At 38.0% G+C, this 19,012-nt stretch overlaps 1 protein-coding gene across 1 annotated transcript; it reads left to right on the forward strand.

Moving 5' to 3' along the window:
- Positions 1 to 683: 683 nt before the first annotated feature.
- VCAM1 (vascular cell adhesion molecule 1) lies at positions 684 to 18,232 on the forward strand. The gene is made up of 9 exons (XM_027602856.2): positions 684 to 849; positions 1,375 to 1,650; positions 3,907 to 4,227; positions 5,504 to 5,770; positions 9,157 to 9,432; positions 11,297 to 11,617; positions 12,505 to 12,771; positions 14,252 to 14,518; positions 17,305 to 18,232. The coding sequence occupies exons 1-9, from the start codon at positions 798 to 800 to the stop codon at positions 17,463 to 17,465; spliced, it is 2,208 nt and encodes a 735-aa protein (XP_027458657.1). The 5' UTR covers positions 684 to 797; the 3' UTR covers positions 17,466 to 18,232.
- The last annotated feature ends 780 nt before the right edge of the window (positions 18,233 to 19,012 follow it).

A 19,012-nucleotide genomic window follows, 5' to 3' on the forward strand; every position in this document is an offset into this window, starting at 1 on the left:
AAGTTGATGTTTGTTGCCAAAAGAATTATTTTTATTAATATTTTTATGAGTAGAAAGAGTAAAACTAAAAAGTTAAGTGGTCTCCCTTTTAAAAAATAACTCATAAAAAGGTAGAAGCTTTTCCTTTTTCTTGTAAGTGAAAAATTAGACCCTATTTTAGAATTTGCAAATATGTCTTAATGGAGAATAATTAGTTCATATGACATAGTGGTTATTTAGCCACTTCAAAATCTGGAGTATAATTTACTATTCTTCCTCTCCCTCCCTCCCTTTCTGTCTCTGTCTCTCTCCTCCTTTCTCTTGCTTTTCCTTCATTTTGAAATGAGCATTATTCTGAAATGAGAGTTCCCTTGTATTTTTCTTGCAAAGATACCCCCCCTTTTTTTCAGCTCGGGTCTTTTGTTTTTAAATTTAATTTAATTTTATTATGCTATGTTAGTCACCATACAATCCTTTTGTAGTGAAAATCAGGAAAAGCTTTAATTTTATCACCTTGGAAGTGTTTCATTTTTCAGTACTGGCTTCAGTACTGAGAGCAAATGAAGGGGTTAATCCTGGACTTGGCTGGGTGTCAGAGAAACTTTTTTTCTGGCTCTGCTCCGGGTTTCCCCTTGAAGGGATTTCCCTCCGCCTCTGTGTCTCTGCAACAAGACCCTTTATAAAGAGCAGACTTTCCATTTCACTCCTCACTGAGCCTCCCTGGCTTTAGGGGCTAAAGCCTCTTCCAAGACACTTCCAGGTGGGACAGAAAGAAAGATTTGTTCTCGTCACAGCAGCAACTAGAAGTGCCTAGGAAGATGGTCGTGATCTTTGGAGCCTCAAATGTACTTTGGCTGGTGTTTGCAGTTTGTAAGTTCTTTCTTTGATCTGTTCCAAATGCTCACATTCCATTTCAGCTCTGATTTTGGCTTCAGTCAGTTGTGCAATGGTAGTGAAGAAAGGCTCTAGGATTTTTAAGTGGGAAAACAATTGAATGTAATATGCAATGTGCTATTGAGTATTGCTATGTACCATGGTATCGTCATAGTTGGAGCTATAAATTAATGGTTTTTGGATATCTTTTTCTAGTGTCAAATAAATAATTGGATTCTATCTCTACTGAGGTCTATCTCTTCAGTTTCCTGTACTTGATAATGAGCTTAAACTTAGCAAATGCCAAAACAACTTTCATAAATGGGCATCAAGTTTAGGACTGAGAGTTCTTCATGATTCCAACACCTTTGGCAGTGACTCCAGTGCTTTTTGGCTGCCTTGCAGTTAGTTCAAAATTTAGGAAAGAGATCAGCCAGATTGTGTTTTGGACATTATACTAGAACAGAGCAGAGGGAGTAGAATACTAAACAAAGTTTGCTTTTCTCTTTTTTGTCTTCACAGCTCAAGCTTTTAAAATGGAGATCTTCCCTGAAAACAGAGTTGTTGCTCAGATTGGTGATGTCATTTCACTGACTTGCAGTACAACAGGCTGTGAGCCCCCATCTTTCTCTTGGAGAACCCAAATAGACAGTCCACTGAATGGGAAGGTGAGAAATGAGGGGACGAATTCCACGTTGACCATGGATCCTGTTAGTTTCAACAATGAACATGCTTACGTGTGCACAGCGACTTGTGGATCTAAGAAACTGGAAAAAGGAATTCAGGTGGAGATTTATTGTGAGTACTTCAGAGGATCTTTGATTTTCTCTTAATTTTGCTTTAAAATAAGTTTTTTTAGAAAGGATATTTTTAAAAGAAAAAAAAATGAAAGGATATAAATGTCCAGATTCTTGACTAGAGGACATACTGCCCCAAGAAATTTAAGACTACTAGCACTAGAAAAGGAATCCAAACCTTGCCTTTATTTCTAACTCTGCCACAAACATAGTGACCATGGGTAAGATTCAGCCTCTCTGGGCTTTTCTTTTCTTAGCCATAAAATGAAGATCTCTGAAGTTTTTTAATCTTCTTTTTCAAAAATTTCTCTTTGATTATATCCTTACATGTTTACTTGGTCATACGCCTAAATGGTTTATGAATTCCATTCTTCAGGGATTTTCTACTTATTTATTCTTATGCAATTTTGTGCTTAAAATCAGCTTAAGTAGGAGATCTATAATTTAGTAATAGGCTTCTGTACAAGAGTTTTCCCTTAGACATAAGGAAAGTATCTGCGAACATCTCACTCATTTGACTTTGGTACAGATAAATTTAGGAGGGTTGTTTTTGTTTTTGGTGCCATTAAGCCTTAATGCTCCACCACTCAACCTCAAGGTTATTGGTGTAATGAATTAGATTTGCCTCATGAATGTTAATAAACATCCCTAGTTTGCCATTCTACCAAAACGCATGTCAATCCATTCTTGATCCAGCATATAAAGTTAGCAAGAGGAGTAAAGAACCAACCTGAAATAAAAATCTTGCCTTTGGTTATTGATGACTACTCTTTCAGAAAAACAAAACAAAATGAAACAAAACAAACCCTGCAATCCTTTATGGCCATCTCTTCATGAAGACCCCATTTGATTATCTTGTAATTATTTTCGTTCCCTTCTGCTATGGTGGAGCTCAACTTTGCCCGGCATCCGTAACTGATTCTTCAATAAGCCCCATGTGTTGCTAATGCGTCCCGAGAAACCGTGCCTGGCCGGCTGCTTCCAATTATGCCAGTTGTACACGCACAGTTTGTCTGTGCAGCCTCGTGAGCTCCTTGAAAAGCCCCCTTATGTAAATACAGGGAAAAGTAGCAAATTCTTATATTACCTGACAGCAAACTATGCAGATTATGGACACATTTCTTACAGAATATGAGGGATAGAAATTATTGGTGGGAAAATTAAAAATACTGTTTTTTTCACATAGCAAAGCCTTTCCAGTTCCTTTGCCTTTGCTCTCATGTATCAAATAGTTGAAGATTTAAAAAAAGAGGACTAAAGACCCTTCTGGCTTTAATTATCTTTCCTGGGGTTTTTCTTCAAGAATATCTGTCTCTCATTATGTTTAACAATCCTGTCTCCATTCCACATTTGATTGTAATATTCTTTAGAGCTGGGACCATTATATTCTTATTGTACAGAGTCCTGAATCCAGCCAATGGGTTACCATCATGACGGTTTGTAATGAAAAGTTAGCCCTTGCAAAGGAAGCAATGGTTGACTGACATAGCACATTCCCTGTTCCCTAGGCACTGGAAGGTTTAAGTGGAGTGCTGTTTAGGACCCTGAGTCAGGCATTGCAGGAGGCAAATCTCCCTTCCAGAATTTAAAGATTGCACAGGTGTACCTTCCTGGTGGATGAATTCCTGGCAGAGGCATAATTTTCAGGAACCAATTATTTAATGTCACTCTCTTCATTTCTTAGCATATGGTGCCCAATAACTGTTCTTTGTAATTACATTCTGAGCCTTGGTTTCCTTATCTGTAAAGTGGACATATCTCTGCCCTAAGATAAGAGAATGTGACATAATGTAAATCTTCAGTAATAGTACAGAATAATAGAAATCCTGAGTGAAATCCCAGACTTGCAATTTACTAGCTGTGTGACTTTTGGCAAGTTATGCAAATGTGCTAAGTCTGTGTTTTCATATCTGTGAAATGTGAAATGACTTAGAGTTACAAGAAAATTATTTATATTTAATGAATAGCACAGTGATGGGCACATACAAGTATCCAATAAACATTGATTTCTTCTCCCTTCTTTTACTCTAATAATATGCAACCCTTGGTACATGCAGGATCAGTGCTGAAGAACTCCTAAAAGGTGAGTGATTCTGATTTGTGAACCCATCCAAAACCATAAAAGGCTATTTGAACAACGAATTAAAACTGTATTAACAGAAACATTAGACTTGGTTTGCATTGCACTAAATCAGTAAAAGACCTTATATTACATGAACAGAAAGCCCACTCATGTGTGTTCACTTGATCTTTGCAGCTTTCCCTAAGGACCCAGAGATCCATCTGAGTGGCCCCCTAGAACTGGAGAAGCCAGTCACTGTCACATGTTTGGTCCCCGATGTTTACCCATTCGACAGGCTGGAGATAAATCTGCTAAAGGGCAATGATCTCCTAAAGAATAAGGAATTTCTAGAGCCTATGGAGGGGAAGTCCCTGGAGACCAAGAGTTTGGAGGCAACCTTCATTCCTACCAAAGAGGATATTGGGAAAGCTCTTATTTGCCAAGCAAAATTAAACATTGATGAAATTGACTTTGAGCCCAAAGAAAGGGAGACTACAAAAAAACTAGAAGTCTACAGTAAGTACTTGTGTGATGTAGTCTAGTCTTTGTGGGAATTTAGTCAGCTAAAGTCAGAAGGCATTTGTTTACAGTTTTTACTCCATTTTTATTCATCGAGAATATAATATTTGTCAACAGCATAATTCAATGAAAAGAGCACTGGATTTGGGTTGAGAAGACTTCTGGCTCCATTAATGGTGTGAACTTGGGTCACTTAATTTCCTTATTTCCCAGTCTATCAAAGGGGAGTAATAATACCAGCTGACTGGGTTGTAGGAAGTGGGCTCAAATGAGAAGATGTTTTTAATCATGTTTTGCAAACTCTTATAATGTGCCCTGAAAGATTAAGTTGTAGAGATTTTACAAGGTGAGCACTTGTTCTCTGTGTGTGTGCACGTGCATGCGCGCCCCCGCTCGTGTGCTCGTCTGCGTGGGCATGTGCTCACACATACACATGTGCATTGGGTGGGAGAGTGGAGATGAGGTGTGATTACCTCCACATTCCCTGAGTCCGGGGTTGGGGGCAGATTTGAGGCAGGCTTGTAGTCCCAGAATTGTGTGGGAGTGGACTCACTGTACTCCATTCTAGACCAAAATACTGTGTTTTGCTTTGGACACTACATTTAAAAGAAGCATTGCCAACTATAGCATGTTTAACTGAAAGAGAATGAGATGGAAAGGATTTTATCAATATTTTGAAAAGCATAGTCAAGATAGTGGGTATGTTTCCTAGAGAATACAAAACTTGGTAAAGAGAGCTATCATTAAGTATTTGAAAGACAGTCATGTGGGAAAGGGATTTTATTTATTCCATAACAGCAGAGGACTGAACTATGGCCACTGTGTGAAATTTGTTTACAAAGAGGAAGGTTTCAATTCAATTGTTCTAATAATTAGAACTGTCCTTAAATCAAATGGACTATTTTGTAAGGCAGCGATTCCCTCAACCAAAAGTGTTGAAGCCAACTTAAATGAGCACTTGGCAAGGATACTAAGAGGATTACTACCTCATTTGGGAGATTGAATTACATTACTCTAAGGGTCTTTCTTAATTTCTGAGTATCTATGGCCATCTGAAAATACCAAACATCAAAAAAAGTAACTCACTCAGATTAGTCAGAAATTGGATTGACTGATTTTTATTACTCCACAATACTGATTTTACACTAATATGACAGAGTAAGTTTGTCAAATTTGTGAAAGCATATGAATACAGTCTGTGAGAGAACTACATTATCCTTGTTGGGTCAAGATGGTGCCTAGCAGTTACTAATCTTGTGCCCTGCCTTTTCAGTCTCACCGAAGAACACAGTTATCTCTGCAAACCCCTCCACGAGGCTGCAAGAAGGTGGTTCTGTGACAATGACATGTTCCAGTGAGGGTCTCCCAGCCCCACAGATTTTCTGGAGCAAAAAATTAGATAATGGGAATCTACAGCTCCTTTCCGGGAACGCAACTCTGACTTTAATTGCTATGAGGATAGAAGATTCTGGAATTTATGTGTGTGAAGGAGTCAATGAAGTCGGGAAAGATGGAAAAGAGGTGGAATTAATTGTTCAAGGTAAGTAGACTGTGAGAAAGGAATGATAAAGGTGCTATAATTGGGGCTCGTGCAATAGGGAGACAACTTCAATGTCAACATTGCTTCCGTAAGTTTTATTGGTGACCCATCTGATGTCATGTCCTGTGGCACAATTGTATATTCATCTTACTCATATTTCTCAGAAGTCTTTCCTCCCAGAGCTCACACAGCTCTGCATTTCTGAGTCTTTTCCATCTCTCACCATTCCTTTCCCACCTCATTCCTTGGCTTTCTCTTTTCCTTCCGCCCCTTGAATATTAGTATTCTCAGGTTACCATATCTGTCCTCATCTCTACTCACTCTGGACTCCCAGTGTTTGGGCCACTATATGCTGCTTACTCCCAAATTCATGTTCCCATTCCATATCACCAAACCTGTCATTTCTTCCTCAAAATGATCCTTAGAATCTGTCCTCAGTTTTTCAACCCTCTTGCCATTGCCTTTGTTTGTCATCTCTGACTTGGACTCTTGCAAGATATTTTTTAAATAACAGCATTCATTGACCACCAGCTATATGCCAGGCACTTTATACATGTTAGCTGTAATCTTCAAGAAATAACTAAAGAGTAAGTATTTTATATCATTTTACAGATGAGAGCATATTGTCTCATGGAAATAGATAATGGCTCCTAACAATCATATGCCTCATATTTGCTGGGAATTCTACTTTCCACTCTATATATGTTGTCTTGTTAGTCTTTACCACTACCTTATAAGATAAATAAAAACACAGGTTCAGCATAGTTCATACTTTGCCTAGGGTCAAATTCCTTACTAGGGGCATTTACTATGATTTTAACGCAGGCACATTTTAATCAAAACTCTGTGACTTTTTAACTAAATAGCTAATTGTCTTCAGATGGTCATCCTGCTATCATTCTGTCCACAAGAAAATCAACCCTACGCAATGCTATCAGAGTATATACCTTAAACAAAAGGTGCTCATTATGTATGATTTCAATGAAACCCTAATTGCATGTATTTTAAAATTTGCATTTCTTAAAATAACTCTTCATCATCTGGTCAGAAACTACCTTTGTAGCTTCATTGGTGTCCCTGTACCCCTGTCCATGTTGCTCCTTCTGTCTGGAGTGCCCTTTCTTTACATGGCAAAGTCTTAACCATGCTTCAAGACAAAGATCATGTCAGCCTTCCAATTCCAGATTGTGTTAGGCAAAGCTGGTCATTCCTCCCTTTGTCTACACTTAACACCTCTTATCAAAGTTTGTGTACTTCTGTTTAGTTCAACACATATTAATCAAGAGCCCTTTTCCAAGAATCCAAGAATTGTGCTTGGTTCTTTGGGGCAGACAGGAAAAAGTTATGGCAACCGCCCTTGAAGAGCTTATAATGTAGGGAGGAAAGATGCGCATGTAAGTAGATAATTTAAATATACTTTAGTAAGAGCCAAAATAATGTATCTATTTAAATATGTCTTTTCATTAAACTGCAAACTCCTTAAAGTCAGGAACTGTGCCTGTGTGTGTTTTAATATTTGGGTGTTTACCACAAAATAGGTGTCCAGTAAATATTGATTGCATAAATTGTAAACATGAGCAACACAAAATTCTAGAATATAAAACATAGGGTTTAAATTTGGATGGTTAAAACAATAAAATTGAGACTCACCATCAGTAGATTAATTCAGTTGGGTGTTAGGTTACCATTCTCAAGAGACCAGGAAAGTATTAAACTAATAAAATCATGGGAAACTAATCACCCATCCTGGATAACTCCACCTCCTAATAAACTAGATCGTATTTCAGTGTGAAAAGGAAATGCGCTCTGGGGTTAGAGAGGGCTGTTTTGAATTTTGCATCACAGGATATTAACAACCTTAAGTACTGAAGAGAGAATTGAACTCTGAAAGGACCTTCCAGTTACCTAAGAATTACTCCACAGGGGCCTCAAGTTTGCCTGGTAACATTACGCAGCCATTGGAAAAAATGATCTGAGAGCGCTTCACAGGCAGGAAATGGGTCTGTTTTCAAGTTCCCCATTCCCACACTAGCATATAAAGAATTCAGAAACTCTGGTTAGTGTTCTGAATGATCTCTCTTTTTCAAAGTCCAATAGCATATCGGTTCATTGAGGTAATTTGAGGAAAGTCTCCTTTGGAAGATACTACAATGTCACGGTGAGACAAACCAAAGAGAAAAATAACTTCTCCTGGTGCAGATGAGAAATCTGCAAAATGTGGTGTATTTGGATTACTTATATGTTGAAATTTCTTTCCTCCATCTCCAGTCTGCTATTTGGGGGAACAATTTAGTGATTTTCTGTGGAGTCTATCTGTCCCTTTCAGGGTTGCACAACCACTCCCAGTTTCTTCAGGGAACAGGGAGTGGAGATTTGAAATTCCCTTTTTCCCCAGACAGGAGGCATCCCAAGGCAGGCTGTGGGTCCAGCAGGGACTGCACTGTAGCCAAAGAGCTCCTCTGGATATTTGAGACTTAGCAGTTTGCCCTTCTATCTCAGCTTTCAGTTCCTGAATTAATTGGAAGTATTTTTGTATTGCATCAGACAAATTTCAGAGGTGGCTTGCATATCATTTTCATGTTTAGATTTTGACTTTGCTTTCAATGTGATTCTGTGTGCTTTCAATGGTATAACTTTATATTGTTGGCACAGAAACTCTAAGCGCTGGTCCATTATGGGTATTGCATCTAATCGGAAGACATATTTTTGTAGCTTTTCCCACAACTTCTCTTAGATCTTGCTTTATCTCCACATGAGGGTGACTTGATTTAGTTGTTCAAGCAACTGAAAAGCTGGGATCTTGAATCAGACCCACCTGGCTTCAAGTCCTAATTTTGCCAGTTGCAAACTAGATAAAGTTACTTAGCATTTCTGAGCCTACATTTCCGTAAGGAGAAAGAGGATGAGGAGGGTGATGGGAGAAGAAGAAAGAGGAAGAGGAAGATAAAGAGAAGAAGCAGGAGAAAGTGAAAGAGAAGGATTAAGTTGTGAGGATTAAATGAGATAATTAATACAGGCAAAGTGGTTTACACAACACTTACACACTGGAACCTCTTAAATTATTTGAGCTGTTGTCTGCTATCACAGGTATTTGATAAACTACAGCTGAGGACTGAATTATTGTCATGAAAAATGCCAACTTCTGTCCTGACAAGCTTTTATCCACGTTCATTCTGTTAAACGAATGAGTCAATGAAGTCTTGTGGGTTCATTCTTTAAAAACATCTTTCTGGATGGTCCCAAGGTGGAAAGGAGTAATTTCTTCTTGGCACAGATGTTAGCTAAAAAGAGATTGGGGAGTGGGGGTGGGGAAGACCATATACTGGAATGTGATGAAGGAAGAAAAGAATCTTATCTTCTTTTTGCCTTGTTCTTTTTTCTCCTAGAGAAACCATTCACTGTTGAGATCTCACCTGGACCCCAGGTTATTGCTCAGATTGGCGACTCAGTTGTATTGACATGTGGTGTCACAGGCTGTGAGTCCCCATCTTTCTCTTGGAGAACCCAGATAGATAGCCCTCTGAGTGGGCAGGTGAAGACTGAAGGGACCAAATCCACGCTGACCCTGAGCCCTGTGAGTTTTGAGAATGGACATTCTTACCTGTGCACTGTGACCTGTGGCCATAAGAAACTGGAAAAGAGAATTAGTGTGGACCTCTACTGTAAGTGGTTTTCAGAATTGTTTGCTGTTTTCCCCCCGCTCAGTTTTATTGAAAGAAACAGAATGCAAGTCTGGGATACACAATGAGATCCATGTGTTTAGAAAGGGAATTTAGCATTGTGAATTGTTCCTAAATCTCTGAACCAGAATTTCTGATGCAACTAATTAGCCCAAATCTTAAGTGTATATTATATATGTACGCAGCATCCACAGTCCTTAGTTTGTGTCTTGGCAATACTCTGTCATCATGCACTTGAACACACTACATGTTCACTGCTTCCCATCCCCTCTATATGTACGGGGGTGTTCAGAAGTAGTAGTGAGCAAGGAGTGAGAGTCAATACCCATTCCGATGACTGGAAAGGGGTTACTATTGCTCAGCTATTTGAACAGAGGGTGAGGCCCAAGCCTACTATTTTGAAGGCACATGCAGACAGCTGATTGGTAGGGTGAGGGAAAAAATGATGCAGGCGGGAGCAGGAGAAAGCCAAAAATGAAAACAGGTAGTGATATTGGCCCTAGGGGATGGCCAGTGACAGCTGCTCAGGTGGTGTTAGCACTAGATCTTAATCTTGATTCCACTGCATATGTCCGCTGCACTTCTTCTTGCTATTCTTGTCACCTTAATAAAAATCATTTACAACCTCGAATCTCTATGAATTTGATATCCTGGAATTCCTCCGTTATAATGAATGCATGACAAAATATGCAAAGTGACCTGAAAATGGATTATTTTGAGAGAGTTTCTCCGCCTTGAATTCAAGAGAAAATAGAACATTTTCTACCAGAAAACCTGCCCAAACTTGTGTTGCCCATCAGGATTTTGTTTAGCATGAGTTAGAGTATGTCTGTGAAGGGATTTGAATCTCTCAAAATAAGGGTAAATTTTATTGGGTTATCATATTACCCAGAATCCAGGATCTGCTGATATAGACACATTCCCAACAGAAATGGGAACCAGTGGTACAGCCTTACTGCAATATGGAAATATTTGAAAATTTAACAACATTTTGCTTAAGGAGAAAAAGTTTAGCAGGGCTCTTATTCTTGATAACTATTTTAGTCTTATTTTTATTGGTTTGCATAAGATGTAGTGTAATTATTTAGAATCTAAATCTCATAGCTTTTTGTTAACTACAAATACTGTCTGAGAAATATTTAAAATTTACTGTCTAAACCTGGCCAATGGAAATTAAAATGTCTAAATTGAGAACTGCCCTGTGGGTCTTATTTGATACCCAGAGGCTACACAGCTCTGTGAAACCAAGCCTAGGTTCTGAGCTCAGAGAAATAAGGGTTCTTGTTGCAACTCAGTGGCTTAATAGATACAATACCTAATGAGAGTCTCTGAGCTTCTATAAGGTTTTTAAGTTTTCCTAACTATAAAATAAATTATAAGTTTTCCTACCTGTAAAATAAGTTAAAGGATACCTATTTTATCAGGCTGTTTTAAAGACTGAGATAATGCATATTAAGAGAACAACACACAATTAATATTCAATACATCATGGGAAATATTTAAAACATTTAAAATGTATAGTTGCTAACTAAGATGGTGGAAACTCATGTTCCTTCCAAAGGACCAGTCCATGGCTGTCAGAAAGATTGCATATCACTAAGAAGAGAAAAATAGAAGTATATTTATTTCTTGATTGATTCATGTATTAAGTATTTTTGTTGATAGCCTTATTTATATTTAATATCATAAATATGTATGCTTAATGTCATTATTTATGTATTGGTGATCATTCTATCCCAAGTGAGTTAAAACTGTCATTTTGAGACCTTTGCATTTAATAGAGATTTAGTTCCATTTTTCCTTTGAACGGTCACATATAAACATCATTTTTACATGATATTTGCAGCATTCCCTAGAGATCCAGAGATCAAGATGAGTAGTCTACTAGTGAGTGGAAACCCAGTCACTGTGAGCTGCGAGGTTCCTAGTGTGTATCCTTCTGACCGGCTGGAGATTGAATTATTTAAGGGGGAGAGTATCATAGAGAGTAAAACCTTTCTGGAGGACATGGACAAGAAATCTCTGGAGACTAAGAGTTTGGAAATGACTTTCATCCCCACCACTGAAGATACTGGAAGAGTTCTTATTTGTCTGGCTCAGTTACATGTTGGTGAAATGGAATTTGAACCCAAACAAAGGCAGAGTACACAGACGCTTTATGTTAACAGTAAGTACATGTATGATGTAGCCACAATTTAAATATGGATTTCTTATCATGTTTTTCAGGCAATAGTTAACATGAGGTTAAGAGCTAAAACCTCTGTGGAAAAAAAAGTGACCGGGGAAGAAATTTTAAAGTAATTATTATAACAAACCACTCCTAACACTTAAGACAACAATCATTTATTAGCTTATGATTCCATGATTTGGCAATTCTAGAAGGGGTCAGAAGGGCAATTCATCTCCTCACTGTGGTATCAGATGAACTCACCCATGCATTTTCAGTCAATTGGCAGGTCAGTGGGGGATGGCTAGTCACAGATGGACTCATTTGTATGTCTGGAACCTTCTCTGGGGTTTCTGGGCCTCCCTTTCTCTATGTGCTGTTTCCTCCTGAAGGAAGGTGGAATAGGTTTAGTCACCAGAGTGCAGCATTTCGAAGGGGTAATAATGAAAGCAGGCGCAAGCTTGGAAGTCCTACAGTGTTACTTCTTTCATGTTATATTGGTCAAAGTGAGTCACCAAGCCAGCCAAGATTAGAGATGTGGAAAAATGAACTCCACCTTCTTGTAAGGGATTCAAATAATTTTTGGTCATGTTTAATGTACCATAAATGTCAATACACACTATCAATGATCATCCATTCTTTGGTAGTAAGAGACTTTCTACAGAACTTATGTCTATTAGAAAACATCCATGATGTGTTCACATTCTACTCTCTATTATTCTGTTTGCTTAAGTAAATGGGGACAAAAACCTTCCTTTGGTAAAGTTATTGACATTAATAAATGGTTCCAATTCATTAAATCCATAGCTCAGTTTTGCAACATTATTAAGACTTTTTGGAACTCAGGGTATAAAGGGTCAAGCTAACAAGTGTCCCTACCTTTTCAGTTGCCCCCAGGGATACAACCATCTTGGTCAGCCCCTCCTCCATCCTGGAGGAAGGTAGTTCTGTGAATATGACGTGCTTTAGCAATGGCCTTCCAACTCCAGAAATCCTGTGGAGCAGGCAGCTAAATAATGGGCATCTACAGCCTCTTTCTGAGAATTCAACTCTTACCTTAACTTCTACAAAAATGGAAGATTCTGGTATTTATGTGTGTGAAGGGATTAACCAGGCTGGAATAAGCAGAAAAGAAGTAGAATTAATTATCCAAGGTAAGTAAAATGTGATTAATGAGTTATTATTGCTAGTATTATTTTGGTTGTTGCTGGTTTTGAACAAAGTCTTCTCTGGAACCAAAATTTTTACCAAAAACATAAATTGAGAGTTTTGAAGAACTCCTGATGTTTCCTATGCTTGGAAAGTTCCTGGAATGGTACTTCCTCATAAACCATTCCACATCTCTTATCCTAAAATTCTTTAACCTCGAGTGGAATGCTAGCTGCAGGAATGGTGCCAGGAGATCCAGTTACACTTATGAGGCAACGATTACGGTGTTGAAATAGGGATAGGATGAGATATATATGTATTTGGAAATTAGGATTAAAGCAACCATATCTGGCAGAACTGGACTCTGCGTGGTATTCTTACAAGGTACATGCTAGTATTTGCTTAGAAGCCTAAGAAGGCATGGAAACCTTTTGTAAATTTTGAGGTTAAAAGTAGCAGTGTCCATGCCTCTGGTTCATCAACTTGTTGCCACAGAACCACTGTAATGGCTTCAGTTATCAGTTCCAGACGCCCCTCTCTCCAGGACAGAGAGCCAAGACTGAGAACAAAACAATTCCTAGTTGACAGGTTGAATTCATAGGCAGTTTTGGGCAAAAACATGAAGTGATCTATTTGGATTTCTCCCCACCACTCCCCTTTGGGGATTAAAAAAAAGGTTCCTTTTTTTTTTTTTTTTTTTTTTCCACTGGAGCTCTCTTACTCCCCGGTATTATTTCCACTAAGGTATTAGTGATTTTCTTGTTACGTCATTTTAGTGATAATTTGTATTTTAAGGAAACAATAATGGAAGGGCAATGCACAACCTTACAGAAAGCATTTAGGATGGATATCATGGTTCTATAGCTGTGTTTGGGGAAAGAATGTCAAATCAAATCACAAAAATAGATGAACTTAATGGGAATCTCACTTATAAAATGGTGATATGATACCTTCTTCCATGGGCTGTGTATTAATAGAGATGTTGCATATCAAACACTTAGCCCAGTGCCCGCCACTTAGTAAATGGTAGTTATGGTTGCTAAGAATAGTAAGGGAAAAAAAGAATAGTAAGAAAGCCATCTCTGCATAACTTGATCCAGGAAAATCCAACTCAAAACTCAGAAGCCTGTAAAGACCTTTGTACTTCAAAGTAAAACTTTGCACAACATTGTGACAGAAAGAAGTGGTTTTTTTTTTCACATTTGAATTCTATTGCTGTTTATCAAATACCATTTTTTGGCTAGTCTGGATAAAGAATTAGATTAAGGGACATGAGAGAAGTACAGACAGGTCTTCTCCTATTAAAAACACGATCATTTATAACAAACCAGTTAATCCTTGACTTCTTTACTTCCCCTGTAAACATTTAATGCAAACAGTAAGCACTAATAGGTCCCTGACAGCTAATTGTTGCTGTCATTAAATTAATATGAAAGTGGTTTATATTTCACCCAATCAGAGGTGCCTTTTAAATTCTCTTTACAGTTGCTCCGAAAGACATACAACTTATAGCTTTTCCTTCTGAGAGTGTCAAGGAAGGAGACACTGTCATTATCTCCTGTACATGTGGAAATGTTCCAAAAACTTGGATAATCCTGAAGAAAAAAGCAGAGACGGGAGACACAGTGCTAAAGTCCAGAGATGGTGCATATACCATTCACAAGGTCCAGCTAGAGGATGCGGGAGTATATGAATGTGAATCTAAAAATGAGGTTGGCTTGCAATTAAGAAGTTTAACCCTCGATGTTAAAGGTTAGTTAGTTTTTTGTTTTTGTTTTTGTTTTTGGTGATTTTTTTAATAAAATCACAGGTTTGGTGGATTATAAAGATTTTCCAGGATCAGGTAAATGAGTTGGCAAAATGGAGCTGAATTCCATGTTGACTATGGTTATTTCTCAGTGTTTCCTAAAATAATCGTGCACAGCTGCCCTATCCTATATGGATTTTAGACAGGAAGTAGACATTAATCATTGGTGAGTACAGGATTCCCATTTGCTTTTCTCAAAGTTGACAATTCATCATTGGTCTCTGAAGTCTTGCATTTCCTAAGCGTTTAAACGTACGTTCAAAACCTTTCCCTGGAGGTGATAAGGAAAGTAAAGAAGTAGGATTGGTACAATAAAGAAAAAAGTTTCTACCCAGACCCTTGTCCCTCCTACCACAAGAGAACGCTATTCTCTGAACACGGATTAATTGCCTATTTTCTGGATTGACTCCTTTCAAGATAATACTCAGAAGTGGCAATCTTGATGCCGAACAACATAAAAGAATCTCTAGAATACAAAATTGCCTTCTTAAAAGTCCAAGCCTCTTGTCCATCCTACCCTATTCTGAACAGGGGTGGGGTGAGCAATGGCCTCAGCAAAGAAACTTCAGGGGCCCTTTAACTTCCTAACCCCTCTTGTGAATGCGCAGTAGGATCTGTTGATCTTATTGGTGTAAGCAGAATATGTTAGCCTTTACTAATCAATCCCCATGCCTTGTGTGCTGATGAGTTCTCACTGTGTATTGGAAGCTACACTTGGAGTGAACAGGACTGCAAACAAATGCAACTCTTGGAGCCTGTGCACTTGGCTGTCAGAGTTTGCAACCACATGTCAGTGTAAAGAAAAGTTGAACTTAGGTCAGAAAACAGATAAAAGTTCTACTCATTTGACCAAATTTCTCAACATTGCAAGCCTTACCATATGTTTTCTGTCTTCACAGTATCTCCTCGAAACATGACAATATCAATTCATCCATCTAGAAATGTTAATGAAGGGGAAAATATCACAATTTTATGTAAAATCTTTGGTCATCCACCTGTAGCAATTATCCTGAAAAGAGTTGATCTGGCCAATGAAATTACTGTGTTCAAAGAATGGAACACTTACCTTGTGTCATGCTACTCAAAATGACATGGGATATATGTAATCAGTGCTTCTAATGAGGTTGGGGATGATTCTGGATGATTCTGGACAGATTGAGATCTCAGTTACAACTAGGTTGAAATTCATTCATTCCTATTTCTTTTCATAAGTATATGAGTATAAACATAAGTATAAATAAAGATTTTATTTATTTATTTGACAGAGAGAGACACAGCGAGAGAGGGAACACAAGCAGGGGGAGTGGGAGAGGGAGAAGCAGGCTTCCCGCCGAGCAGGGAGCCTGATGCGGGACTCAATCCCAGGACCCTGGCATCATGACCTGAGCCCAAGGCAGATGCTTAACGACTGAGCCACCCAGGCACCCCAAACATAAGTATAAGTAGAGATGAGCCTCCAGTAAATGCCATGTTATCTTCCCCAGATGTTCTTTTTTTCTTTAAATTTTTTATTCTTATGTTAATCACCATACATTACATCATTAGTTTTTGATGTAGTGTTCCATGATTCATTGTTTGTGCATAACACCCAGTGCTCCACGCAGAACGTGCCCTCTTTAATACCCATCACCAGGCTAACCCATCCTCCCACCCCTTCCCCAGATGCTCTTATAAGGTCAAGATGTCAAATAGTTATTGCAGCTGTCAGATGATATTTAGTAGATTGGAAAAAGTACTCATTTTAGTTCTGTAAACTCTTACCTTCTGTACCCAATTTACAACTAAATGACAAAGTGATAGGTTGTAGAAAGAAAAGAAATGCATTACTATTCAAAAAATATTTATTGTGTGTCAACTACTCCAAGCCATGAGTCAGGTACTGGCTATTCATTGGTGGACCAAAAAGAAAACTGATAACATGGTCTAATGTAATTTATAGTCTGTAAGAGGAAACCAAAGTTAATAGATAATCATACAAACAAATGCTTAATTGCAAACAGTGATAAGAGCTATGAGAGGAAAGTGCAGTGAGTTATGAAAGTATATCAGGGTTCCTAATTTAAGCTGGGGAAGATGTGGGTCAGCAAATGCCTCTGAGTAGGCAACATTCTAACTAAAATGTACTATCCAAAGAACTTCAGTTTATCAAGAGATGATATAAATGCTGAAGAGGAATGACATATATTAAGACACCCTCTTCAGAGATACAAAATTTAAAATTTTGTATATATCTCCGAAAAAGCTGTCAGCAAGAATTCTTTTTCTTACTATCACATATGGTATTTGACTATAATGGTTACACTTTAGATATTACAAGCATTTTCTTGGAGAATTAGTCATTTCAATTCATGGTCAGCAGAGTCCTAGTTCTTTAGTAGATTTTTATATGTTCCAAAGCAAATACTCTTCCCCAATTCTTGCTTTTGTAAGTGAGCTCTAGAAAGTTGTGCCCTTGCTTCCATTCTACAATTGAACTTGATTCTATTTGGATACAACTTTGTGTAAGTCAACGACTGTCATTTTTAGACTCATCATGATCAAAGCAACTGCCAACTGATTATTTGGGTAATTCAGAGAAATACACATTTTGGGTCCTGCTGGCCCTTATCACTGCTTTGATTCACTCCGATTTAGAGAACTAGTTGTACTGTTAAAATAAAACATGTAACTACTACTATCAAAAAAAGTTTTTGTACTAGACATTAATTGCACCCATTTTGTTGTTTTCCAGGAAGAGAAAATAACAAGGACTATTTTTCTCCTGAACTTCTCGTGCTCTATTGTGCATCTTCCTTAATAATACCGGCTATTGGAATGATCATTTACCTTGCTAGAAGAGCCAACATGAAAGGGTCATACAGTCTCGTAGAAGCACAGAAATCGAAAGTGTAGCTAATGTTTGAAATGTTCAACTAGAGACACTATTTATCCATCCAAATTCTTAATACTGCTCGTCATTCCATGAGGAAAACCAGCTAAGAGTACAGACTTCCCTGAATGTAGTGAATTCTTGGAAAGAAATGGCTTCCTATGCCCCATGCTGGGAGCAAGAGGCCAAAGGAAAACTTTCTGCCTGAAAAATAGGCACTACCATTGAAATGTGTTGACTAGAGTAGTTCCTTGATGTGTATATACAATAACATGATCTGTACATATGTAAAATAAAATTATGTCATAGCAAGATCACTTGGAATAGCAGCACTCTATAGTCAGATCTTCAAAATAATTCAACAGTGTTGCCTCAGCTAATATAACTGAATGCATCTTAAGAAAATGTAACATTAATATTGACTGGCAGCTAACCTATGTCATCTTTTTAATATTTTATTTTCTTTAACAAAATTTTATTTCTATAAAGTTCATTGACAATAGTTTCATGTTTTATGTAGATGCTAAGGTTTATCTTTTTATAGGAAAATGATAAACCAAGAGGGCACTGGGTTCACCTTCAGGTACTAAACACTTCAACCTATGGTAAAATGGTTGACTGGATTTCTCTGGATGGTACTTACATGGTACGGAGATGTTTTATGATGTTGTTTATCAGACTCTTTTGTAACTTTTCCAATGTGGTCTAAAAATGTAACTTCTTTTGATTTTCTTTTGTAAATGTTTAGGGTTTTTTTTGTATAGTAAAGTGATAATATCTGGAATTGTAAGAACTGTGTGTCTATTTATTGTAAGCTGCCTCCTTTCATCGTGGTGTTTGAAATGCCAAGTTCCAGAATTAAAGAGTTCAAACCCATAGAAATAATAAGCAGTTACCTGAGTGCGATCCTCAGAGTACTTTGATCAGAGTCAAGTTATGCGAACTTGGTAAAAATTCAGATTTTTTAGGCCATACTAACTTATTGAATTTAGATATCTTGTTTTGTGTCCTTGGAATCTGCAATTAAATTCTTTTGCAATTAAATTTAAAAAATAGAAAACACAAGAAGAGTGAATCAGATGAAAGTGTATACCTCAAAGGGCCACAAATAAACACCCGTGTACGTACCACTAAGACTGAGAGGTGGAGCACTATTGTTCCCACCAGAGCCCATTTCATGACCTTTGCAGAGAAGTCAAGTCAGCTCTCTTCATCACTGCCAAGACAGGGCCCTCTGATTAATAAACAGCTATCTGTAAACTTTTTTATCTTCCAGAAGTTTGCCTGTTCATGACCTAAGACCTCACTGAGCCCCAGCCCTCGTCAAAGTAGCCCAGGCCACTTATAAAATCCCATTAGGAAGAGCTGGATTCTCTACTCCAGAAGTTCAATAATGATGTGGGGGAAAAGAGTGATTCTTTCTCTCCTAGAGACCAGAGAGGTTTCCACCTCGTCTTCCTGATCTTGTTTATGAGCACTTTTAAAGTGCAGTAGCAAAAATGAGATTGAAGACAGGTAAAGAAGACAGGTCTTCTACCTTGACTGTAGGTGCCAGATCTCTGAAGGGATT

This window comes from Zalophus californianus, chromosome 4, assembly GCF_009762305.2.
Source record: "Zalophus californianus isolate mZalCal1 chromosome 4, mZalCal1.pri.v2, whole genome shotgun sequence".
Lineage (NCBI taxonomy): Eukaryota > Metazoa > Chordata > Mammalia > Carnivora > Otariidae > Zalophus > Zalophus californianus.